The 25,725-nt window shown below is 41.3% G+C and overlaps 1 protein-coding gene across 2 annotated transcripts in view; it reads left to right on the forward strand.

Moving 5' to 3' along the window:
- COL4A2 (collagen type IV alpha 2 chain) overlaps positions 1–25,725 on the forward strand; it is a 227,997-nt gene that overhangs the window by 187,142 nt on the left and 15,130 nt on the right. For both annotated transcript variants that reach the window (XM_054013192.1, XM_054013183.1), the window contains exons 29-41: positions 872–1,093; positions 4,329–4,490; positions 5,212–5,382; positions 7,839–7,982; positions 11,338–11,463; positions 12,109–12,290; positions 13,459–13,522; positions 13,935–14,009; positions 16,427–16,534; positions 17,676–17,783; positions 19,010–19,081; positions 19,465–19,590; positions 23,812–23,928. In XM_054013192.1, coding sequence (XP_053869167.1) covers positions 872–1,093; positions 4,329–4,490; positions 5,212–5,382; positions 7,839–7,982; positions 11,338–11,463; positions 12,109–12,290; positions 13,459–13,522; positions 13,935–14,009; positions 16,427–16,534; positions 17,676–17,783; positions 19,010–19,081; positions 19,465–19,590; positions 23,812–23,928 — 1,677 coding nt within the window. The remainder of the gene's footprint in view (positions 1–871; positions 1,094–4,328; positions 4,491–5,211; positions 5,383–7,838; positions 7,983–11,337; positions 11,464–12,108; positions 12,291–13,458; positions 13,523–13,934; positions 14,010–16,426; positions 16,535–17,675; positions 17,784–19,009; positions 19,082–19,464; positions 19,591–23,811; positions 23,929–25,725) is intronic.

Consider the following 25,725-nt stretch of genomic DNA (forward strand, 5'->3'; position numbering starts at 1 on the left):
AAGTCTCTCCTGTTGAAGCTGCTACACTTTGTACAGATAATCAAATATTAATTGGGCCAGAGCAAGAAGGAAAAACTAAAAAAATAACTCTATAGCCCATTGGTCATGGCACTCCACGGGGCTGTGTGAGACCCAGGCTCAAGTCCGTGCTTGAATCAGGCAGAATAGGGATCAAATGTGGGTCCTTCCACCTCCCTGATAAGTGCCCTAGCCACTGGGCTATTGGACATTCTGGATGATGTGTTTGTAAGCCAGCCCAAAATATTTCACACCTGATCACCCTAGCTCTATTTTGGGTGGGCTTAGGCCTGCTCTAAGCATGCATACTGGATCAGGCCCTGCAGGCAAGCTAGGCAGGGAATGCCTCACTTGAGAATCTGGCTAGGACTTAGGCATGAGCAAAGCTGTAAGAAGCCCGTTAGATGTAAGGCGGCATCAGGATACAGGTGGCTTTTTGCCTGCCCATGAGTGGAAACTTAAGAACCTGTAGGGATTTAGGCACCTACATAGTTAGGCAGCAGCTGAGGAGTGGTTTTGTGAATGTCAGTGGTGCCTAAATGCTGGATTTAGTTACCTAAAGAGGCAGATAGGTGCATAAGTTCCTTTGTGAATCTAGCCCCTAGGTCAATGAAGTGCTTTTATAAATGTACCCACTGTTCATATTTGACAGTTTATATACTCTATAATTGCTTTATATTTCAATAATGTAGACTTTCCTGCATTAGCATTCAGCAAAAAGTCTGTGGGATTAAACAAATTAAAATTATTTGATACAATATTTGACATTATTATGGTGCATCTGACACTTTTAATATCTAATACAATGTTTTGATCATGGTTAGTCACATGGTGATCATCATTTTGCCTCTAGGTTTTACTGGACCCCGGGGAGATGGAGGCCCACCAGGTCTACCAGGGCTACCGGGGAATCCAGGCAGTGCAGGAAAACCAGGTGCCCCAGGGCCTATAGGACCAAAAGGAATTGCAGGTGAAGTTTTAGGAGCAGCACCAGGCACCCCAGGGGATTTTGGACCATCTGGATTCCCAGGATTGAAAGGCCTACAAGGAGATCACGGAGTACCAGGAATTAGAGGTAAATGTTGTTTTAAATAAAGTAATGTTTCAGCAAAAGGAAAGGCATGAATGCAGCCAGATTTCAGCAAAGCTTTAATTGAAAGGGCTCTGTTTGTATGCAGAAGAGCTGCTGATCAGGTTAGCAGTACATCCAACTAATTCTTTTATCCCACAATCCTAAACTAGCTCCTATACCTTCCCTGGGTACCAAAAGACACAAGTGTCCCCTACCTAGCTGCCAAAACCTCTAGCTTCCCCCAGCAGCTTCTACAATGCCGCACACTGAAAACTCAGGACACAGTAAAATCAACTAAATTGTGATATCAAAAGGCCAGATTCTGCCAGTCTTAATGAAGTAGAGAGGGTACAATATTTCACAAGTTGTTCCACTGATGTTAATGGGCTGACTTGCAAAGTATGGTACCACTCAACAGGAATAAGGGTGATAAAGTCTGGCCCATAATAAATAACAGAAGGGAAACGGCACTGATTCCATCATTCACTTTTCCTGTTTAATTCAATTAAAACCTCTGTGTGACATTCCCCAGGGTACAATCTGGACTGTTGTGTCCCCTCAATTCTCCAATATGGGATGCCTTTTACACTGCTTTGCTGTGAGAACAGCCACTCCTGGTCATGCTCACACACAGCCTCTAGCATGCAAAATCACTCCCAGCTGAATTACATGAATGCTCTGGCCAGCCACTCATGAATTACATAAAGGGCGACACCAGCAAATTCCCAGTCCCAGGCCTTCCCCAGAAATGTGCATCTTGTACTGCCCAGGTCGTTCCTTCTGGACAATAGAAGCTCATGGAAAGTCCATCATTTCATCAACAGAAAATGACAGACCCTGTCATTTCAAGTGGAGATGACACTTCAATCTAAGCACACTGGTCTGGATAAAACAAGTTCATTAACTACAGAAAGTAGAATTCAAGTGATTACAAGTAATGAAGCATAAAAGTCAGAATTGGGTTACAAAGAAAATAAAAAGATAATACACAAACTAATACCTAACTTTACAAACTAAGTGAACTTAAAAGCAAAAAGGATTTTCCCACCATAATCTTACAGCAGTCAGGCTGGATCTTTCAGCCAGGACTGGACCCCTCCCCAAGTTCATTGATGTTTCCTTTGTCTTTCAAACGTTGTTGCTGCTGTGAGTGGAGCGAGAGGTGATTCGGTGATCTCTGTTTCTCATTCTTTTATCCTCCTCCCCTCTTGGAGGATTATCTCAGCTGGGTTTCAGGTGACAGCCAGTCTGTTTACAAGGAAATCCCCAGCTGTGTCTTTGCCAATATATAAAGTTCTCACCCCTACCCTTCTTCCTGCCAAAGAATGGCTGCTTAGCCAGGTGATAGTTCATAATGGTCCATTTGATTATGCTGATACCTGGCTGTGGTGTCAATGTGTCTTTTGTCTCTGAAGAACTTGGATCATGTTACAGCAATGTTATACAACAGAATCTTACAACTTTATACTATGTTGATACACATATTTTACCAGAACAATAATGTTCAGCAGATTATGCATTTTCAAATGATACCTCAAAAGGCATAGTTTATACAAAATTTATCATGGTCTTGTAAAAGTGGTGAACATGGGGTACAGTCTGTCACACTCTGGGTTTGAATTTACCTGAAGCTCTGACAGCATTTCCAGTCTGCGGCCACAGAGTGCCACATAATCAGGGGTTGCTGATGCCAAATTTGAGTTAATTTTAACACAGTACATATGCCTTAATAATGAGATATTGAGCTTTTTACTTCTATGTCACCAGTTCAAATTTGTCTTAGTTTAGTAGTGAACACAAGTCTTCACTCTTTCATGGCTTTTCAGAGTCCTATGGGAGAAAGAGTTGACAGTCTAAGCTCCCAGGTCTCCACATCACAGCAGAACCCCTTGCTGGTAAACTCAGCAGAAAGCACAGAACAGAATATGGAATTGGTGCTACCCACTTATCCCTCAGTGTCCAGCCACTTCAGATCAAGGTTAAGGCATGCTAGTTTGGCAGTTCGAAATGTATTGCTGCTAATCATTCAGTAGATACATATTTTATTTATTTATTTTATTTGTTTGTTTGTTTATGAATCCAGCTTTCACTGCTGTCAATTTTTTTGTTTTTTATTTTATAGAGCTCAAAAATCATGCTGAGCTTTTTACAGAAAACAAACAAAAAAGACATGGGCCCTGCTCCTCAGAGGCAGTTAGCTTCTTAGCTTCCATTGATTTCAATGGAAGTTAGAAGATTAAATATCTTTGAAGATCTGGGCCATGGTTCCCTCACAAAGAGCTAACACCTTACATTTTGTGACAAGCTTTTCAAAAGCACAAATGCGAGTTAGGCACCCGACTCCCACTGACTTTCAGTAGGAGTTAGGCACTTCATGAGTGTCTGGGAAAGCATTCATGTAACTTTGCTGGGAGTGACTTCTTTACATGTTAATGGCTGTGTGTGAGCCAAGCCTGGAGAGGCTGCTTTTCACAAGAAAAGCCATGGAAAGGGCACGCTGGACTGGAGAGTTAAAGGGACACAGCAGTGGATGTCAGTGCTCCTCTGATGGCTTTTAATTATTTAACTATTTAAAATCATTTAAATTATTAATGCTTCAGAGAAGAAATCTATCTCTTATTTATCTCGCAAATAAAACTCTCACTTTTGGGCCTGAATTTCCTCTCAGTAATACCAATGTAAAGCAAGAGTAACTCCATTTAAGTCTATTGAGTTACATGGATGTGTAACCAGAGTAAGAGAAAAGCAGGCACTGGAAACAGGCCCATTGTGTCTAAGTATGGTTTGTATCTCGTAACAATGACCACAGCATGAACCAAGGAGCCATTGTCAGACTGACTTTGTCCACTTCTGAAAATACATAAATGTTATTTTAGAAATTATACTGAGCGTTATTTCTGTGCTTCAGTCAGTTATTTCAGGTATAGGAATACAGGGAATGGCAGAATCATAGAAATGGGTAAAAACCTACTAGATCATATTCCTGCCAATGCAGCACTGTTCCGAAGTTGAAGTAGCTAGTCAATTTTCAGTGTAAATTACTAAAAAAATAAAATCAATTTTTTTAATTTGATTTTTCCAAAGTCATCTTTTCTGATGGAAAATATTTAGCTCTGAAATGTGAGTACTGTACTATGCAAGGTATATGCACATTGATTAATACAAATGTTGTCTAATAAACCTATACTCTAGATGATATCGGAACCCTAGAATTAATTACTTTAGTATGATATTTTAGGAGCTGGTGGTACTCCAGGTTTGTCAGGACCCAAAGGACAGCAAGGACCCTCAGGTCCTCGTGGTTTGCCTGGCCTGCCAGGACCACCAGGATTGCATGGATTCCCGGGGCTTCCAGGACAGCAAGGACCTCTTGGCAGAACTGGCTCACCAGGATTTGTTGGTGAGGAATTTTTCCTGTAAACTTCTCTATCTTGCACAGACTTGATTTTTCTCATGTTAACTTATAACTGTATGCCTATGAGGGTTATGCTTTTTCAATGAGGAAGGATGGGTCTTGTGGTTAAGTCACTAGACTAGCACTTAGATGATCAGCGTTCAATTACTGGCTCTGACACAGACTCTGTGTGTGTGACATTTACAAGTCACATAATCTCTCTGTGTTTCAATTCCCCACCAGCAAAACGGGGACAAATAATACTTCCATTTCCCACAGATGGGTTATGAGGCCAGACAAGGCTGCTGTTTTCTCTTTGCCATTCTTCAGTGCTGCCTGTCTTTCTGGTAACAGAGGTTGCTAGAGAAAGCAAAGCTGCTGGAATGGGAAATGCACAATGGAAATAGTGTTTAATCCTTAAAAGACCAAAGAGAAGGCAAAGAAGGGGAAACTTGGGTACAGAGTCAGGCTGGATTAGAAGTCTGTCCATGAAGCAGTGTTTGGAGATTTTGTATGTTGAGATGGCCCCATCTCTTCTGCAATATCAGGCTTTCATTTTTACTAAGAAAAAAGTTTTAATTGTAAGTAGTTGCTCTTTGTTCATAGCTAAATTTGCCGATCTGCACTGAGCAAACAGAATTCTTTCACCTTTCCTCACAACTTGTAAAAATGACATTCAAGTCCAAAAACTTACATCCAATCTTCCTATTCCTATTGATTGTTACAGGTTCACTTGGTGCCAGGGGAGATCAAGGTGACCAAGGTTTTCCTGGTCCAGTGGGCATGAAAGGTCTGGCCGGTGACAAAGGTGAACTCGGTAACAAAGGAGTACAAGGAACACCTGGGGTACCTGGTCTCCCGGGATTAGACGGAATGCCTGGTTTTCCAGGGTTAAAAGGTAAGATCTTAAAATTATAGATACATTAAGAAAGATACAATAGCTTAGAGCGTGTCTCTGTTAAACAATTTCTCTGCAAGTGTAATTCTGCTTTAGTCAATAGAGTTATGCCCACAGAGAATTTGGTTCAATATATTTCAGAAACACCATAACTATTCTCCTCAGGCAGTACTTGGCAGTTAAAGCCTGAGGGTAGAGAAAGCCTATGAGATAAAGCTCTGTGTGAGAGGGACAATACCTTGTTTTTTGTTTTTTTCCTTTTGAAAAATAGGTACTATTTACGATTCATTCCTTCTAAAATCCTTTTCTTCACCCCCAGTCCAGTTTATTTCAATGGAATTAAAAGGATTCTCTCTATTTTTTTCTCCCCACAATCCCTATTTCAAAGCTTTCACATGTTGGCAGGTATGCACCTAGCAAGCAATGCCATCCATAGAAGCGGTCCCATTGAGACAATGTTCAGGTTTACCAGAGCACTTCATTTCACATAGAAAAGTTGGAGCTCTCGCTAGCCAATCAAGAGTTCATTGTATGCCAACAATAGGTATTTTTTATTAGAAAAAGCTAGTCAAAACAGAATTCCATCCGTTGTGGAGTAGGGTAAAGCAAAACACAAGTTGTTCTCCTAAAAGTGTGGCAACAACTTTTTGTCACAGTGTGCATTGGGGAGGTCACACTCAGCATAGGACTCTCTTTCTGGCATTACTTTGGACTTCAAATCAACTTTCATTCAACAGGATCACTAACCTGAAGAGACAGATTGTGCCTGATGCTAGTATGGGTATGAAGGGCAGAGTCGGCTATACGAAGCCTCCCTAGTTACTTTACAGCATCCTACACAAGAGCCAGGCACAATAGCAGTCCCATTCTTCAGAGGAACACCAGAACTGCTCCCAGGAGTGCAAATATCCCAAAGGGGAAAGAAAGGAGGCAAGGCGTCTGTGCTGGCCAGAAAGACAGTGGGAATCAGGCTACATCATCCAAATAGATGGTAAAGCAGAGGAACACCACCTGCACACCAGGGACCTGGGGGAGGGAGGCACATCCCTTCATGGATCTCCCTCTGTGGGCACTGCAGTAGTACACCATTTCCAGTGACTGCCAGTGCCTTCATGACACAACTTGGCCCCAAATCCTTTAACTTAACTGAATATTCAAGGGATATTTTTTTCCTGTAACCACGTCAATGAATACAAAGACTATTCAGGCTACTTCCCTCTTAGCGCAAATATCTTGCTTTTGACATACCTTATCTGGTACCAATTGTCTAACCACAATGTCTCTGGGTTCTAACATGATTTAAAATAGCTTATTGTAATAAGCTACACACCATACTGTTCCTTCTGAAGCTGAGCTTCAGCTATCCGTCAGCTGGATCCCTAGCTGAGGGGTGTTCTCTCTGCTGTACAGATTCAGAGCGAGGTCGTCATACCATGTACACTAGCTGATGAGATACCTGTCACATTTAAATTAATCTTATTCAAGTTCTTGGCTTCTTAAACCTCTGACAACTCTCTAAATGTTACTTTTTTAGAATTTGGAATCTAAGTTTACACATATTTAAGGGAGCAATTTAGGCTTTTAGGCCTAAATTTGAACATGTGACAACAACTCCAGTGAAAACAGGCACAAAGATACTTTGCTACTGAAGAAATTGGCAGAGGAAAGCTTCGCAAAAGACATGGGTTTTAAGCAGGGATTTGAAAAAAAGATTGGGATGGTAGTGGATATACAGAGACCAGCGGGCTGCTGTAAGCATAGAGGGTGTCCCCAGAGAAGGAGCAGGCAAAAAAAAAAAAAAAAAAAAAAAGGAGAATTTAAAAGAGAGGAAATGACAAGTGTGTGGAATTAGTGGGACTAAGGCAGAAATGGGAGCAGAGAGTAAGGGTCTGACCCAATGCGTAGTGAAGGCAATGGAAGTATCCATCAACTTCAATGGGTGTTGGCTTAGACAACAGAGGTGGAGTTGTGCAAAGCTTTGATGGTGACAGTGAGTAGATTGAATTTGATGCAGGAGGAGAGGGGAAGACACTGGAGGAATTTTGGAGGGAGAACTGTGTGCTCAGAATAGCTGGAGAGGAAAATGACCATAGCAGTGTTGTTTTGGGTACACCAAAGGAAGAAAGGTAAGACAGAGGGCGGTTAGCTGTGAGCAGGTTCCATTTGTTCAGGGAAGAGATGACCAAGGCATGGAGAGGGTTTTAGTGGTAGGAATGGAGAAAAAGGACAGATTTTTAAAGGTTTGATAGAGAAGGGAACAACAAAATTTAGCAAGAATATGGATGTGAAGGCTGAAGGAAAGAACATTAAAGCTGTGAGGCAGGGTAAGGGGTAAGGGTTTTATTAGTAGAGATAAGGAATGGGGGTATGTCTTTATCTTACAGCTACTCATTATGGCAAATAGATGAAGTTGGTTTTGGTTTGGCTTAAAATTTCTCTTTCCTGTTTCTTTAAAGGTGCTAAAGGTTCACATGGTATTGGAGGTTTCAAAGGTATGTTAGGCCAGAAAGGAAAACCAGGACTGAAAGGACTCAAAGGCGAAATCGGCGCTTTTGGCAATCTGGGTTCTAAAGGTCTGCAGGGGGAACCAGGCCATAAAGGTATTTACTTCTACATTTTCTAATATTACTGAATGTTTGTGTCTTACATGTGTGAGAGCGTGCCAGGATGTAAATGCTAAAACAATACATTTCTGACATAGTGAATTTAACTCAGGAATTCTATCATTACTACAAAGGAGGTCCTGGAAAAGCCCAGCCTTCCTGCACTTAAATTTAGTCCAGGACTTCTTGTATCATGAATGAATCGCAGTTAACATAGTTCCATTGCTACTATTGTGGTTAGCTAGGTGTCCTCATGGTTATTATAAAGTATAAACACTGTTTTTTCAAAGCTTCAAACTGAACTGTATTAATTCACTCTGAAATATATATAAAGAAAATCTCCTGGCTTCTTGTTTGTCTAATTCTGACAGGCAGTGGCTTATTATGTTGTTATACCAAATATTAGTACTTCCTGAGAAGCAATGCATCCCGGTGCATGTTTGATATAAATACCCTTCATGTCATGTGCTATTGTTTCTTACATAAACCCATTATGAATTGATGGCCTACAATATCAGAAGTGGGAAGAGGGAGTTTCAAGCTGTTTTTAAGATATAGCTGTGTTGAACTGGTGACGTTCTAATTTTTCTTAGTGTTGCCTGTTGATCCCTAATCTTGGAAGGTCTATAGTTTTGGATAATATAGAATCTATCTGCTAAACATGCTTATAGAAATAATAATGGAAGTTATTGCAGCTGTAACAGCAAGTAGAAGAACCAAAATATATGTATTAAAATAGGCGTGGCCATAGGTCTTAAGCATTAAGTGTTAAGGGCTTAGAATGAGGCCTACTAGAAGTTGGCAGCAGGTTTAAAATAGCATGAGTATTATGTGCTGGACCAAAGGTTATGGAATGACATGAGCTGGACCTAAGATTATAAAACTTAGCAGTACATATCTTGTGATAGTTTAGCAATGAATTTGGTGGTAAACAGGTAAACCACAAATCTTGGGGATTTCTTGCAAAAAGAGTTAACCACATTGACACATCAAAATTATTGGGAGAGGAACTGATGCAAATGGTTGAGCTACCTGTGGGATATGTAATTATGGTCAACCAGAACACCACATATGGACAACCGGAACCTTAAAATTGGTCTCCCAGATTACCAAATATGAATAGGGGGCTGAGACTTGCCTTGATCTGATATGGTCCTGCACATATGTGAGTGAAACAGGAAAGGGGGTATAAAAGATATTGTTAACCAACCTGTTTTCGGCACATGGGAACAACAGCACAGTACAACCTAGGAGGAAGCCTGGCTTAGTGCCTTCCTTTTGGAGTGATCTCCACTTACTTTTTCTTTAGTCTTTGTTTCTAATGGTCTCCATAAGGTTATAAGTATGCACAATAAGATTATAAGTATGAACAATGCAGGAAACCACTTTACTGTACTTATTCTTATTTATATTGATTTTTTCCTATGATTTCAATTATGTTTGTCTGTATTAATGAAAGTTCATAAAGTTTCTGGGTGTATATCACCAATTTCTTCTTCTTAATTAACTCCAAATAGTCACCTGAATAAAGAATCTGTTATTTGTGACAGGTGCACTTTGCACCCTAGATTAATCCCAGACTACAGTAAAAGCTCTCCCTGCTTCCTCCGCCCACAGGCGCCGCCCCCGCAACTCCCATTGGCCACAGTTCCCAGCCAATGGGAGCTGCAGAGCCAGCACTCAGGGCAGGGCAGGGTGAGGAAAATGCACAGAGCCACCTGCCGTGCTTCCAACTAGGAGGCAGCAGGGACAGGTCACCACTTGCAGGGAGCCACCTGAGGTGAGCACCCCCTGGATCTGCCATCCCGAAACCCCTCCCGTGCCCCAACCCCCTGCTCCGAGCCCCCTCCCATGCCCCACCCCCCCAAGCTCCCTCCCTTGTAGTCAACCAGAATTTTTCACTTACCGGCACCCCACCATTTCCCCAACATGCCAGATAAAAAAGCTTTTACTGTATATTGGCCTAAATGGCCAAAGGAAAAAATTGCTCTCAGGATAACACATTCTAGATCAAAGAATACAACTAACATACAATGCTTCTCTCTGAGTAACCAACAGTAAATGGTGTCTCTTGAGTTATCCCTCTCTCCAGTCAGGAACTATGTGACTCACACCATAGGACATGCTGCAAGCAGGGCCGGCGCAACCCATTAGGTGACCTAGGCGGTCGCCTAGGGCACTAACATTTTGGGGGCGGCGGCCGGATCTTCGGCCACCCCGGTCATCAGCAGTATTTCGGGGGCAGGACATTCCGCCGCCTCTGTGGGGGGTGGCATTTTGGGGGTGGGACTTTCCGCCGCCTAGGGCGGCAAAAAAGCTGGCAGCGCTCCTGGCTGCAAATGACATTTCCCTGTGAACCAGGCTCAGACTATGAACAGGAGGCTGATAAGGGTCTCACATATAGAGACTGAACAAAAGTGCTTGTAAAATCTTCTAGAGACAGTGCAGATGTAATGCAATATCTAATCAATCCTGATTTCTGTGGTTTGAGGCCCTAAATTTGATTTAAATGGGGGGGGGAGGGGAACCTCTAAGCCCCACAGTGTAGGTGGACAAGTAGTTGGGATGCTGCCAAAGCAGTGATGAAAGGTGCTTTAGACTGAACAATCATCAATCAATCAAAAAGCATAACTAATGATGCTGGCGGACACTAGTTGGCCTTGTTCAGTTTGTATCTATTTAGTTGTAGAAATGGGGACCTCTTTCTTTCTTTTAACAAACACCAATGCTTTGATGTAGTTTTAGTGTGAAGACTACACAAAAAAAGTACTCAAAAGTCAGGAAATGTGAAAGTAAAAGTTGAATGAATAACATAGCTCTGTTCTTTCTTGCTTGTGCATAACAGGAGTCTTTAAGTTCATGATCACATATTATCTAAGGACAAATTTTTCAAACCTTGTTGCCTAATATTAAGCACCTAAGTAAAAATGGCCTGATATTCAAAGGTGGTCACCAGTGCTAGCTCCCATTAACTTCAGTGTGGTTTGTGAGTGCTCAGCAACTGTGAAAAACGGGCCCCTCTTACTTAGACTGACTTTGGGCACCCAGGTTTCTTCCATGTTGTCTGAGAAATAGTATATGCTCACCTACTCAGACTGCAATGGAATGAATATGCACGGGGGGGCAGAGTTAAGCTTGTACATTCAATTTCAAGTTTTATTTTTCATATCTTCTAGTGTTTGAGTATGCTGCCTTCATGCTGGTGTCCTCCTGGTATTTTTATTTAATATTATAAAGAGTTTTCTTAGCTGCTGAAGTTTCCATGCTGGCTCCGACTATCGAGATTTTTGTCTCAATTTATTTCTCTGTATTTTTGAATACAGTAGAGTTGACTAGGCTTTATTATTTTTAGGTGCCCGTGGAGAACGGGGTCCAGCAGGAAGACCACCAAAGATCATACCAAGCATGCTGTTTGAGGTCAAAGGTGATAAAGGAGCTATAGGAGACCCTGGCCTAAAAGGAGATTTAGGCTTTAAAGGTAAGAACAACAAAACAATCATTTAATATTCATGATTACTTACCAGTTACTAAGTATTGTCCTGATGTTCAGAAGCTTTTCAGTTATCCTCTCCATATCCTTAATATGTAATGCCTCCTGTTGTATTACAGCACAACACAGCTGAGCTGGCAATGAAAACGGAGGGCTTGATTCTCACTGTAACTCTATTGCTACATGGCACTACCAGTCTAAGGGCTTGTCTATCCAGAGAGATACTGAGCAGCAAGCTAGCGTGCTATGGATTCAGCCCCTGGCTTGCTACACATTAACTTGTCAGACAGACAAGCCCTGAGAGAGCGAAGACTCAGACCCACTGACTTAAATGGAGTTAGAGCAAAACCGGAATCTTTAATTCTGTTCTGTGCTGTCTTTTCCACTGTCGTCATTATTTTACCTTGTGTCTTCAAAGGGATTTTGACATTTTCCTTTTTATAGGTTAATCTGGTAAGAAACATCTAATGTATCTATGGCCTTAAAATGTGCTGTCTCTTTGTATAGTCCTGGCACTGTCTGGCTCTCTCTTTGTCTAAAGACATACTGCTGACCTGAAAGTTTTTACGTGGATAGAACTACCTGTCATGTGAACCTCCCCTGATGTTACATTTCATACTGGTTTTCTTACAGGTAGTAAAGGAATGCCAGGCTTACCTGGCAAACCAGGAGTTCCAGGTTTGCCTGGATCAACTAGTCACATTGAAGGTGAGAAAGGAGACGCTGGTATTAAAGGAGTGACAGGTGTTCAGGGGTATCCTGGTACAATTGGACCTCCTGGCATACGAGGTTTCCCTGGAACCACTGGAATCAGGGTAAGTTAATGTCCATTGAGATTTTTTTTTCAACTAAAAGGCCATCATTAAGCTTGTCTGATCTAGGTTTTATACACTATTAAAATTGTGTTGGAATATTGAAATACAAAGATCTCAGAAATCAATAAAAATGGAATGTATGAAATGTCTTCTCTGTAAAACACTCTCTGCCATTCACTGTACTCTAGATAGGGTCCTGAGAATGCCAATATGATTTTCTCCTTCTCCTCTTCTCCACGTGACCCGAAGTCCAGCCATCAGCTTTTCGCTGATGTGGGACCCAAATCCTCCTTGGGGCTTCTCAATTCTGCTATTGAATCTGCTAGGAAAAGTTGATCTTACCTGAAGCTTGCCCTTCCTGATGGGGCTGATTGTGCCACCACCAAAAAACCCCACTTTGCTCTCCAATTTCATGAGCAAGAGGCCAGGTCAGAGAATCAAATCAGTCTCTCCCACAGAAGTAGGTTGATCAACACTAAGGGCGTATACATACTAGCGCTTACTTTGATATTAAGTGCTGGTATAGACAGCGTTATGTTGGTGGGAGATGCTCTCCTGTTGACACAGCTACTGCCGCTCAGAGAGGTGGAATAATTATGCCAACAGGAGAGGTCTCTCCCGTCAGCATAGAGCATCTGCACTAGCACCGCTACAACTGCACAGCTGCATCCATACAGCTGCGCCACTGTAGCAATTCTAGTGTAGACTAGCCCTAACTCTCATTTACCAGCAATTTCTGTGCATACTTTGTTAACAAAATAAGTCACACTCGGGAGAACTCCACTCACAAAGGGCATAACAAGAAAAATCATCCACTACACTTGGTTGTATAGAGCAAAATCCTATGATCCCTTCTTAAGTAAACTCCCCATTAGACTTCAGTGGGAGTTTGTCTGAGTGAGGACTGCAAGTTTTGCCCAAAGAAATTGAACTATATTACACAATTCATGTTCCCAATTTTAAAGGAAATAGTGCTCACAAATGTAGCCTATCGTTATTATTGATGTAGTCTGGCTACAGCAACCAAAGGAATCAATTATAAAGTGCTAAAGAAACTCAAAAGTGTAAGTATTTTGGCATTTTATAGTGTCTCAATAGCAGTGCTGTTTTAATGACTGAATAAACGTTCATTCTAATTAAATACTGTCCATTTTTAACCATATGATAGGGTGAAAAGGGTACTGAAGGAATCAGAGGTGATTATGGTAGACCTGGCTCTGCTGGGCAAACTGGTGAGTCTGCTTCTGTCTCATCCATTGAGCCATTTGTACTAATCTCATATATAAACCTTCATATACATTGTATGCAGTCCTTCATATAGGGTCTGATCCAGCCCACATTGGAGTCAATGGAAAAACTTCAGTGGCCCAGTTGATCCAGTGCCTGTTGTGCATTGGATTAGGTCTATATAGTCTTGTTTAGTTTCCTCCGTCAGAGAGGCCATGACTTCTTTTTTGCACATATCCTTCTCCTTTTTTGTTGTTGTTCGTTTTATCATCATTTCCATTGTGGCACAGCTAAGCTGCAGTAGTGAGTTTTGCACTTTTCTCTCAAGGCTACAGATTCTTCAGAACACTAATAAATTGAATTTGTATTCAGAATTGAAGTCCAGTCTCATCCTTCGTTTATTTCTGCTTGAAACAGGTGATCAAGGCGATACTATAAACTTACCAGGAAGCACAGGTCTGAAAGGAGAAGCTGGTGTAACTGGATCATTGGGTATTCATTTCATTGACCATCAGAATTGTTCTTTATATATTGTTTTCACATGTCTACATGTTACAATCCGTGGAGGGTTACTCATAGGGATGGGGAACTCATTTGTCTGAACTCCCCAGCATGCTGAGCTATTCAACATGTCGCACTGCAGTAAATGCCTGGGTGAAACTGGAGTACTGAGGAATAAGTGGTTAAACAGCCTCATAGCTCCATGTAAGGGAAAGTCAGGATTTGGCTTTTAGTCCTAATGCACGCAGAACTCTCACTAAAGTCAATAGACATTTTGCTTGGAAAAGGGGTGTTGTGTGCCTCCAGTGACTACAGAATCTGTCTCATAGTCCCCTTATCACAGTGCTTGGAGATATACAGTTGTGTTACATTTTCCACATTGAGGTGAAAGTATGCAGTATCACCTCTTCGCTGAGAATGTGAATATGCTGCACTAAAGTGTTAGACAATATGTATAGTCAAACAGCATACAACTAAATTAAAAAATTACATTCTGCTTTGTAATGGCATTTTTGCCATTGACATTACTAGGATCGTTATTTGGCCCTAATTGTGCATGGTGGAGAGTGCTAAGCCTACCTCTTCTTTGGACTAGTCTAGGCTGAGAAAAATAGTGGTGTTTTAAAACCAGGGTTGACCAGGATTTTTAAACAGCACTGTCATTGTCTTCACTAGATACTAAGCAGTGTTTAAAAACATGTTAATTGACATGGGTCATCTAACACATTTTACAACATGAATCATTTTCCCAGGCTGGGCAAGCTCACTGAGGGTTTGTCTACACTTAAAACACTACAGCAGAGCAGCTGTAGCAGTGCAGCTTCACAACTGTAGCCCTTCAGCGTAGATACTACCTACACCAGTGGGAGGGTTTCTCCCATTGGAGTAGGAAATCCACCTCTCTGAGGGGCAGTAGCTTATTAGTCAACAGAAGAATTCTTCTGTTGACCTAACGCTGTCTACATCAGGAATTAGGTCAGCATAGCTATGTTTCTTAAGGGGTGTGGATTTTTCCCACTGACATTACCCAGGGTACAATCTGGACTGATGGACAGCTGTGTCCCCTCAGTTCTCCAACTTGGGGTGTCTTTTACACTGCTTCGCTGTGAGAACAACCCCTCCTGGTCTGATCACACACAGCATCCAGCATGTAAATCACTCCCAGCCATAGGTGCAGACTCCATGGGCTAGAGCACCCATGAAAAAAAAATTAGTGGGTGCTTAGCGCCCATCGGCAGCCAAGCTCTCCCCATCCCCCCCAGTGCCTTTTGCCCGCCGGCAGCCCTGCCGATCAACTCCTCCCCCTCTCTCCCAGTGCTTCCCGCCCACCACGATCAGCCATTCCACGGTGTGCAGGAGGTGCTGGGAGGGAGGGGGAGAAGTGGGGATGGGGCACACTTGGAGGGAGCAGAAAGAGGTGGGGAGGAGCGGGGGTGGGAAGAAGCGGGGCGGGGTAGGTGCTTCAGGGAAGGGGGAGAGGGGACCTGGGGCTGAGAGGGGGTTGAGCACCCCCCAGATAATTGAAGCTGCTGCCTGTGCTCCCAGCAATACTCTGTGAGTGCGATAGCCAGCCACCTGTAAAGTACACTGCATGTCAACACCATCAAACTCCCAGGTCCAGACTTTCCTCCAGAAATATGCATCTTGTACTGCCCAGCACCCTCCTGGACAGTACACGCTCATACAAAGTCCATCATCTATTGATAGAAAATGATATGCACAAATCTTGTTATCTCAAAGGGAGTTTCTCAAACACTTCAATCCAAACATACTGGTTTAGATAAAGCAATGAAATACATTTATTAACTACAGAATGATAGATTTAAAGTGACTACCAGTAATGAGGCATATAAGTCACAATTGCTTACAAGGAAATAAAAGGTAAAATGCAACCAACACCTAACTTAACAAGCGAAGTGAATACAAAGCAAAGGGGTCTCTCACCATGTGGTCCAGCATTCTTACTGACTGACTCTCTTTCAGTCAGAATCTCCCTGCCCCGTGCTCGAACCCATGTCTTGGTAATGTTATATAGTGGAATCTTATATCTTTACATACAGTGTTACCACACATACTTTACCAGGACAATGATTAGCAAATCACGAGTTTTCAAATGATACCTTACACAGTATGCTTTGTACACATTTAACATAGTCTTGAAAAATGGGTGAATGCAGGATATAGACTGCCACACACCCCTGAGAGATGTAGCTATGCCAATGTAAGTTCCCAGTGTAGACCAGCTCTGAGCGTGTTCTTTATGCAATGAGGCAAGGGCTTTCTTAGGAATCCTGCCTCATTCAATAGGCAGCTTCAAATTCAATTATTCCTGATAATTATTCAAATATTCCTGGCATATATATGGTGATTGTTTAGGGAATCTATTGTTAACATTTCTGGTGTTGCAGGTGTGAAAGGAACCAGAGGAGATACAGGTGAAAGTGGTGATCCTGGTTTTATTGGCATTGAAGGCCTGAAAGGCACCCAAGGTTTTCCAGGTTTAAAAGGGCAAACAGGTGAAATATTTCTTACATTCTGTCTTAATTATGGAGCAATCCTAAGATTAGGAGTAGAGTTGGTTTGAAAAGTGCAGGAACAAATAATCAAAGATTTATTCAAATGCTTTTCATTGAAATTTCAAATTTTAGAAAAATTTTGACCATTCAATAAGTTGGTCAAAAACTGTTTTTTAAAAATGTGAACATTTTCAAAAGAAAAATTTACCCAAAAAAATTTATATTCAGTTTTTTTAGATCAGCTCTCATTAATTAATCTAATTAAGATATTGATGTGCCTGTTTACAGTAATACAGTCCCAGTGCAATGGCATTCAGTGTACAAGACGGGATGAGAGTATTTGGATGATACCCAAGGAAGGGAGCATTCTAATACTTGCCCTTCCCTCTAATTTAAATGAGATACCAAAATACCCCAAAGGGCCTTCAGCCACTGTATTTTGAACCAGTTCTTTTGGCTGACTGTACGAGGCAGATAGTGGTTAGATTCTGCTCTGGATCCAAATAGGCAACTTGAGAAATCTGTTACCATTAGATGAACATGAAAAAATGTTGCTCCATATATTTTTTATTATTAATTATTATTATTATATTGCCTAGAAGCCCCAACCAAGATCGGGGCCCCATTGTGCTGGGTACTGTACAAATATGTAATGAGAGACAGTCCCTGGCTCAAAGAGCGCTTACAGGCTGAACAGACCAGGCAGACACAGTGAAAGGGGAAACAGAGGCCAAAAAAGGGAAGTGATTTGCCCAAGGTGGCACAGCAATTAGGCTAAAATATTCAAATTTGTTTTTCTAATAGCAATAGAAACACCCACCACTGTCTATGTCTGTGTTTCTCAGGTAGCTGGAGGCATGAAGTTTGCAATTATAGAAAACAGTGCATTTTTTGCTGTCTCATACTGTTCTTTTTGGGGGGAAGGTGGGGAGAGGGATGTATGTGTTTCTTCCCCCATAGCATACTTCAAACTAGCTCTTTATTTCATAATTTTGGTGTAGGGGACTTTGTTGTTTATTTATCCATAAGGCTGACCATACTGGCTCCCAGAAAGACTGAAGGTAGAATAGTCGATGTTTTATGGTATACAATAGGATCAATTTCATGGACACCCAGAATTAATTATGTGTTTTTCCTATAGGCTTCCCAGGGTTGGTTGGACCACCAGGATCACAGGGAGACCCAGGTCTTCCTGGATTTCAAGGTGAAAAAGGAAGTCGTGGATGGCCTGGTTTCGTGGGACAAGCAGGTTATAAAACTATTTTAATTAAGTCATTTTACTTGAAGTATTTCAGTATTGTTCATTTTGGGGTGAGGAAGAAAAAGGATCATTGGCATTTCAGAGCTCTACCTCTCTTCCCAATAAATGCTGGTTTCCTATAAAGCTCAGATGCATAAATGTAGACTTGTATGATTTGACTTTTCTTGCATTATAAGGATCCTTGCATTCTCACATTGACTGTAGGGGAAGTATTTGATATGTCAAGAACCTAATTTACAGGAACTGTTTTAATTTCTCATGATGGTTGCAAAGCAAATTAATTTTCAACAATGTAAGCAACTCTTTTTCAAATGTAGCAGGGAGTAATATCATTTCATACAGTGCATTAGATAGTGAGCAATTTATCTTACATAATCATCAGATGCAGTAGATGTTTTAGCCCACGAAAGCTTATTCCCAAATAAATTTGTTAGTCTCTAAGGTGCCACAAGTACTCCTCCTTCTTTTTGCAGATGCAGTAGAGTTCACTGATACTGAATACATGGTTTGGAAAGTAAATGACTCATGGCACACTACACTTAGAGCTTTGTTGTCAAGATATAAATAATATTTTTAAATAAAACAGTGGACTTTCTTAATTACCAGATCAAGGATTGCCCCCTTGTCCCTTAATAAATTAAATCATGTAAGTTTTCATCTCCAGGCATGGGGCAGAAAATACCCCATTTTGAACAGCAGCAAACATTAGGCATTTTTCAAATTGTTTGTTTTTTAAATCCCATACTGTGATTTTTTTTTCTCAAGAGATCCTTATTACAGAACTTGAAGGATGTGTGGCCACCTTGTTGTTATCCTGTCGTAGGGGTTACAAAAAGATATAAAGATGAATCCTATCAAAGCTAGGATATTAAGAAGATAATTAATGGCAGGTTTTTCTTCTTTTGTTTGTGTTGGTTCTTAGTGTAACTTTTACCTGTTAGATTAGAGCTGCTTCTTAGAAATAAGGCTACGGTTTTACTGGATAATAGAAAAATAGATACATTTGCCAACCAAGGAAAATACACAATTAAGTGTAGGTTTGTAATAAGCATATACACTTGTGTGTAAATTCAAATCATAATACAATTCTTTTGTGGCTACCTTAGGAACAGGAAGCTACATTTTCAGTCAAACGCATGTTTTCTACCAACCAAAGAATCTTACCAACTCATTGAACCTATGAATAAAATAATCATGAGTAAAATGTTTAACAGGTTTACCCGGCTTCCGAGGAATCAGTGGATTGGATGGTTTGCCAGGCACTAAGGGCTTGCCAGGCTCCCCAGGTATGTGTGACAATCTTATTCTGCCCTTTTATAAAGGCACCAGGTTATGTTGGCTATTCCATTATAAATTCCATTTGGGATGGGTTTGTAATACAATTTCTTAATACAGTCATCTGAAATTTAGCATGTGAATAATAGGCTTTGATGGAATTTGTGTGGATATTCCAGGATTTGGCAAACAGTAATATATCTTAAATGGTGCAACCTAATCAAAATTGGGTGATTAGGGACAAATCTTGAAATCATAATCCCTTTCCTTTTGGCAGGTTTAAGTTGGTAGTAAGAGCCTTAATGTTATTTTAATACAGTTTTCAGTATGTAATATAGCAGCATTATGAAATCCTGAGATATTTGGCAGTTTACTTTTATTAACTCCAAAACAGGTCCAGATGCATATGGGACTGAAGGTTTCCCAGGTATTTATGGTGACAAAGGGGAAGCAGGCGAACCGAACACTATTGAAGGCACCAGAGGAGTGCCAGGTCAGAAAGGAGAGAGAGGCAATCCAGGTCAGTGTTTAGGGCGTTGTGTTTTTTATTATTATATATTGGAGCATGGCAAGTGTGCTAGCATACATTCTCACACAATGCAATTTAAGTTACAGCTGTTTATAAGAAATCTACAGCCATTTCACTCAGCTATGGCCCTGCTGCTGTAGCAGCTAGTGCGGGTAGCAGTTGTCAATCTATGCCAAGTATTAACTGTATTGAAAATTTGAATTTTTCATTATTTGTCATTTCCAAGCCTCCCACAGGTGCTTCAAGATGATACAGCTGTTTGGTGGCACTTAGGACTTTCCAGGAGGGAGGGGGGAGGAGCGGGGAGGAGGTGGAGAAGAGGCAGAGCCAGGGTGGAGATTTGGGGAAGGGGTTGGAATGGGGGCAGGGAAGGGGTGGGGCCTCATGGACTAGATAAGCAATCTGATGTATGAAATTCAGCATGTATGATTCTTTGCTGTGAGTAGTTGGGAAGAATTTTTGTTAAAAGTGGCAACGTATTTTGTATGACTAGTTACTTTAAAAAGTTCCTGCCATTACAGCTGTTGATAGACTTAGTGTAGATCATCATCAGTGTTACTGACTACATAAGGAATAGTTAGAGATGTTTATATTTTATTAAAACCCCTCTTTGCATTACAGTTTTTAAAAATTTAATACATTGACTTTTAATAGCATACTACATTACTCTTCTTTTTTTCATTTTTGACTATACTTTTGTATTGTTGTATGAAAAGTTTTCAGTGATGCGGCCCTTGGGCCAATCTACTAGTCCTCATTTGGCTCTCGTGGTGATTTGAGTTTGAGATCCCTGATCTAGACGGTTCCAGTATTGCCAGCTCTTGTGATTTTATTGCGAGTCTTGTGATATTTGATGTTTTTCTTAAAACCGGAGTGTCACAGTGACTGGGCTACCTGCACCTCTGACCACTCTTGGTCTCTTTGAGTGCACCCCTCAGGTCTTGAGCCTCAAACTGCTCCTCTCTTCTGTGGTGGAATTATGCAATTCTCCACTCTCAGACTGGGCCCTGTACTACGAGCCCAGTTGCTAACCACGATTGCTTCCACAAGCCTGACTTGGGTTCAGTACCTGCAGTTTGTTTCCCTCCAGGAGCTATGAGAGAGGTATCCAGTGACCTGATAGCCTGCTTAAAGCAGAGTAGTATTCATTTAAAACAGCAGCATTTTAGAGAAAACAGGTCTTAAAACAATAAACCACTCTACATGCATGCTTGCCTTTCCCTAAAGCAGTGGTTCTCAACCTATTTATCATTATGGGCCATATGGCCACAGGTTGAGAACCACAGTGCCCCGAACCTTCCCCACAGACTCCTATGCCCAGTGCCTCCAGCCCAGAGACCCCTCCACAGAGTGGAGCCCTGAGCAGGGGCCAGGCAGCAGGAACCACAGACTCTGTTGTGTGGGGCCAGCCGGCAGCCCCGACCCTGAACCTGGCTGTGTGGTAGGGCAGCCGTGTGGCAGCCCAGACCCTGATCCTGTGGGGCAGCCCTTGGACCCCGGATCCTCTGCAGGGCCGGCCGGCAGCCCCGCCGCACTGGGCAGCCCAGAACCTGGACCCCATGCTCCCCAGGGGCCTTTAGCACACAGCTGGGCTGCAGCTTTTTGCTAGTTGGGCCACAGGTTGAGAACTGCTGCCCTAAAGCTTAGCATTCCCTGGATCAGTGGGAGGCCCAATCTCCTTTTCTGACACCCGCCCTGGACAACTCTTCACAATTGACCCCTCCTCGTTAGGGTACCCATTTGATTTCTAAGCTTCCACTCTGGCAAAACAAGGATTGCATCATCGGAGTCAGGCTGTAGGATCCTTAAAGCTAATAGCTTTTCCCATTGACTTTTCAAGTGTGTACGCCAGGATGTTCTTATCTGGAGAGCCATAGTATTGCCTTCCTGTTTGTTCTTATCACAACCCTGTTGAATTAAAGCAATATAGGCGCATAAAATGCTTCTAGCTTTCCTGGTTGCAGAGAAAAGCTTAAAAATGTGACCTGAGTGCCCCTTAAACACTCAGAAGCTAGAAGGCATATAAAATACTGATTTTCCCATCAGTAGCATTTACACCAAAGAAATAAACACTTCAATATTTTTAAACATTGATTATTCTGTTTGAAGGCAAGTATTATGTAGTCTTCTGAAGTTGTTAATGAAATCAGTATCGTATGGAACTATTTTATTAAAAGGAGAGAAAAACAGCTGGTACATCAAGTAGCTCAGCAGATGAGTTGTTGTTTTTAATTTTTTCCACTTCTCTGACATCAAAGCGGCCCCCTGCCAAGCCCTCTTAAGGGTAGAAGCCCCAACCCATTTTTAACTTCCACTCTCATAACTGCCCTTCCATGAAAGCCCATGCTGTCCATAAATTCATCTATGATAATAGCCATATAAACTAGTTAGTTGTATGGTTTGAAGACTTTCCAAAGTTTAGGGCCTGAAATTCCCACTGAATTAATCGGGCCCTTAATTCTTTTCCCTACACCCTTTGATGGCTCTAGGTCTGCTCACTTGCAGAAACCCTCAATTATACTCTGCTTTCTTGTAATCACTAAGATACATTGTGCCTTCTCAACTTTCCTACTAGAAATGGTGTTATTTTGCTAATTTCGTTCATGTTTGTTAGTGTTAGTTGTTTACTAAAGAAAAAATAGATTTAAAATATTTTCATGGCTTCCTGAGACTATTTGCATTGGTATTATTTTATCCCACTTAAATGGATAGTTCCCAGGAGTTATGGCCCAACCTACCACCGTTTAAAAACTTAGGATCTGTGGAGAATGTTCTCTGGATTCTACATATCTCTATTTTTAATTGACCCTGAAAAATTAAAAGACTCAATAGCCACTGATTTTGTAAGACATTTGGTACAGTTGTGTTTGCTCTTCTGCTGCAGAGCCAGTGTGTTTCAAGTACTTGCTAGCTTGTAACAATATTTATACAATAGAGCACCTGACACATACAAGAATATTAGCATCCAGTATGGTAAGAAATAACTAACTATCCATACCTGCTTTGGAACTGGTAAAAACAAATGTTACATCTATCTTAGAGCCTCATTTTCAGGGTGCTGAGTGTCACACTGCCTGGTACGGGACACAGCTAAGAATGCCAACATCAGGTCAGACTGCCAGAATATAGGGCTTATGCCCCAGACTGGTGATGTACTCTATCATAAGACTTCACCAAGCCAGAAATAGATGTGTACTTCCAAAATACAATACTAGTTATTATGAAGCCAAAGACAGTTCCCGTCAGGCCCGCTGCCCCTCATGCAACACCAAGAAAAAACAGACTTCTGTGATCAATGGTGATTAAAAGCAGAAATCACATCATTAGGTTCTTCCAGCTCCAGAGAGCCAGCCACTCACCCCAGGTCAGAGTATACTTCAGGTCTTACCCCAAAACCATGCTGGTAGTCACTCCTTTAGTAAACTAAAAACTAAAGAGAGTTACTAAAAGATTAAAGTGAATCATATACATTACAGTTGATTTCAGAATCTGTAGATCAGGATAACAGCAGTGATGTTAAATCTGCTAGCTTGCAATAAGTCTCTCTGGTCCATCCCAAATATTGGGGTCCTCACTCCATTGTTCAAAGCTCCATTTGTTAGAAATCACAGCCCAGAGATGTGGTGCAGGAATGAGGCAAGGAGGTAATGTCACCATCTCCAATTTATACCCCCAGTCCATGGGCATGGAAAAATACTGGCTCAAACATCGAGCTATGCATCACATGTTCTACATGTCCTGCTGAATCACTGGGTCTCCATTGTCCTCAGGATGATCCCATTGGAAGAGCTGATTCTCCTTAATGACCCATCAATACCGTGGATGGCTAGTCTTGATGTAAATCTGTCTTATTGGTGTTACCCCAGAACACATTTAGGAACAAGCATACAGTAAAATGTCATGACTTCACATGCAGTGGTGATACACACATTTCAACAGGAGAATAATACTTAGCAGATTATAACTTTTCCAATAATATCTTACAAGGCATGCTTTGTACAAGATTTATCACAGTTGTGTAACATAGTCTGCACTACTGTTGTCACCAATCTCCTTTTTTATCCAGTGTCACACTGAGCACCCATACTTTTATCTGAAGTTAATCGGACTACTCCACACCTCTGAAAATCACAGAGTACAAGGTCTGGTTCATCTTGTAATTTTTGTGCTTTTTTTCCTGTAGTATTAATTATGTCTTTATTTTCCTTGCAGGGGAACGAGGCCCAATTGGTGACCCAGGGTCTCATGGAATTCCAGGCTTTCCTGGAGTTTCAAACATATCAGGAATATCTGGTGATGTGGGTTCTCCAGGTCTAGATGGAGTGCCAGGTAATATATGCCATGTGTGCATTAGCTGATAAAGAGTGAATATTTAAACACAGATGTTTAGCAATGTTTGTCACTGTTATTTATATTAGCTCTAATTAAGTATCCCAGGTTCTTTCCAAATCAGGACCCTAATTTTGAAGAAAACTAGTGAGATATAAAATGGAGATAAAACGATCCTTCCACACACACCTGCAGAGATGGTCTGTCCAGGTTATTGTTGAATTACAGTGGTGGGCTTGCTTTGCAGATAAATAGATTCAATGCTCCAGGGTTGAGTAGCAACTTTCAGAAGCACTAATTCATTAAATTTTTTTTTTCAATTTAATATCCCTGAGGTTTCCAAGTCTGTGACAAGCTTAACTTAAACCAGTGAAAAAATAATCACTTAAAATTGCTCACAAAATTTAAGTAAGTGGATTGAATTGAACTACTAAGTTATTTGGGCTGTCAAGTTTGTATTGTGAAAACACATTCACTTTTCCTCTCTACAAAAATTGCAGCTGGTGGTCCATGAGCCCACTTTTCTCACACACAAAAGAATAAGACCATGGTGTAATGACTCTACTAGGATATTTAGCAGCGCCTCCAATGACTGCCAGGCTTCTACTTTGTTATTTAGGCCACATCTACACTTCTGGCTAAATTGGCACTGCTGTGATCAATGCAGCATGTTGATTTAGCAGGTCTGGTGAAGACATACTAGATTGATGGGAGAATGTTCTCCCATCAATTTGTGTACTCTACATTCCCGAGAAGTGTAAGGGAAATCGGCGGGAGAGTGTCTCCCATCGACACAGCACAGTGAAGATGCCAAGGTAAATGGATCTAGCTACGTCGACTTCAGGTACATTATTCACGTAACTGAAGTAGCGTAACTTACATTGAATTACCACAGTAGTGAAGACCAGCCCTTAGAGTACTCCAACAATTCAAACTTGGGTGCCTGAGTTAGACACATAGGCCCAGATTTTGGAAGGTATTTAGGCATTGGTGCACTCAGCGATGCAACACTTAATGGATAAGGAGCCTAAATCTCATTTTCCAAAGGGATTTCAGCACTTAGGAGCTAAACTCCTATCCAGCATCATAGATTCCAAGACCAAAAGGAACCATCTAGTCTGACCTCCTCTACAATGCAGGCCATAGAACTTTTCTATTATTTTTTTATATATATATATTACTTTTTATAGCTGCATTCACTTCTCCTCTAAACCATGTCCATTTTTTAAACCAGCACTGCCTTCTCCCACCATTGTGGGATTGTGACTTTTTTGGCATTTAGTAAGGTGTTATTACATGATTCCCAATTATAATTCATGTTTTTCTGATTAAATTCTTCCTCACAGCTGTTTTGACTCATAATCGTTTTCAGCTTTGTGAAACTGGCCCTCTTAAAGTGACAAGTATATACAAAAGTGGTCTGAACTTTATTCTGCTTGCACATGACCAGTGTAATCAAGTCATGATCACTTGTACCCAAACTACCATTAATTTTTTAGTTCTGTGATCAGTTGAAGAAAATCTGATAAAGAATTCCCCCATGTTGGCTGCCACACTTATTGAGTTATGAAATTGTCACGTAAAATGTTTGGACATTCTAAGGGTGTTTTAGTAGTCAGCTTGAGACGTCTGGCATATATCATTCAGATTGAAATCCCCCATGATCACATAGGGTTCTTTCCCCCTACACATTAAAGATAGATGTATAAGGAGGCAGTCATCCTGTTACCTAGTGTGATTTGGCTGTTAGAGGCACCAACTAATACACCATCTTATGCTTTATCTGTTAGTACATTG

This window comes from Malaclemys terrapin, chromosome 1 (genome assembly GCF_027887155.1).
Source record: "Malaclemys terrapin pileata isolate rMalTer1 chromosome 1, rMalTer1.hap1, whole genome shotgun sequence".
NCBI classification, from domain to species: Eukaryota; Metazoa; Chordata; order Testudines; family Emydidae; genus Malaclemys; species Malaclemys terrapin.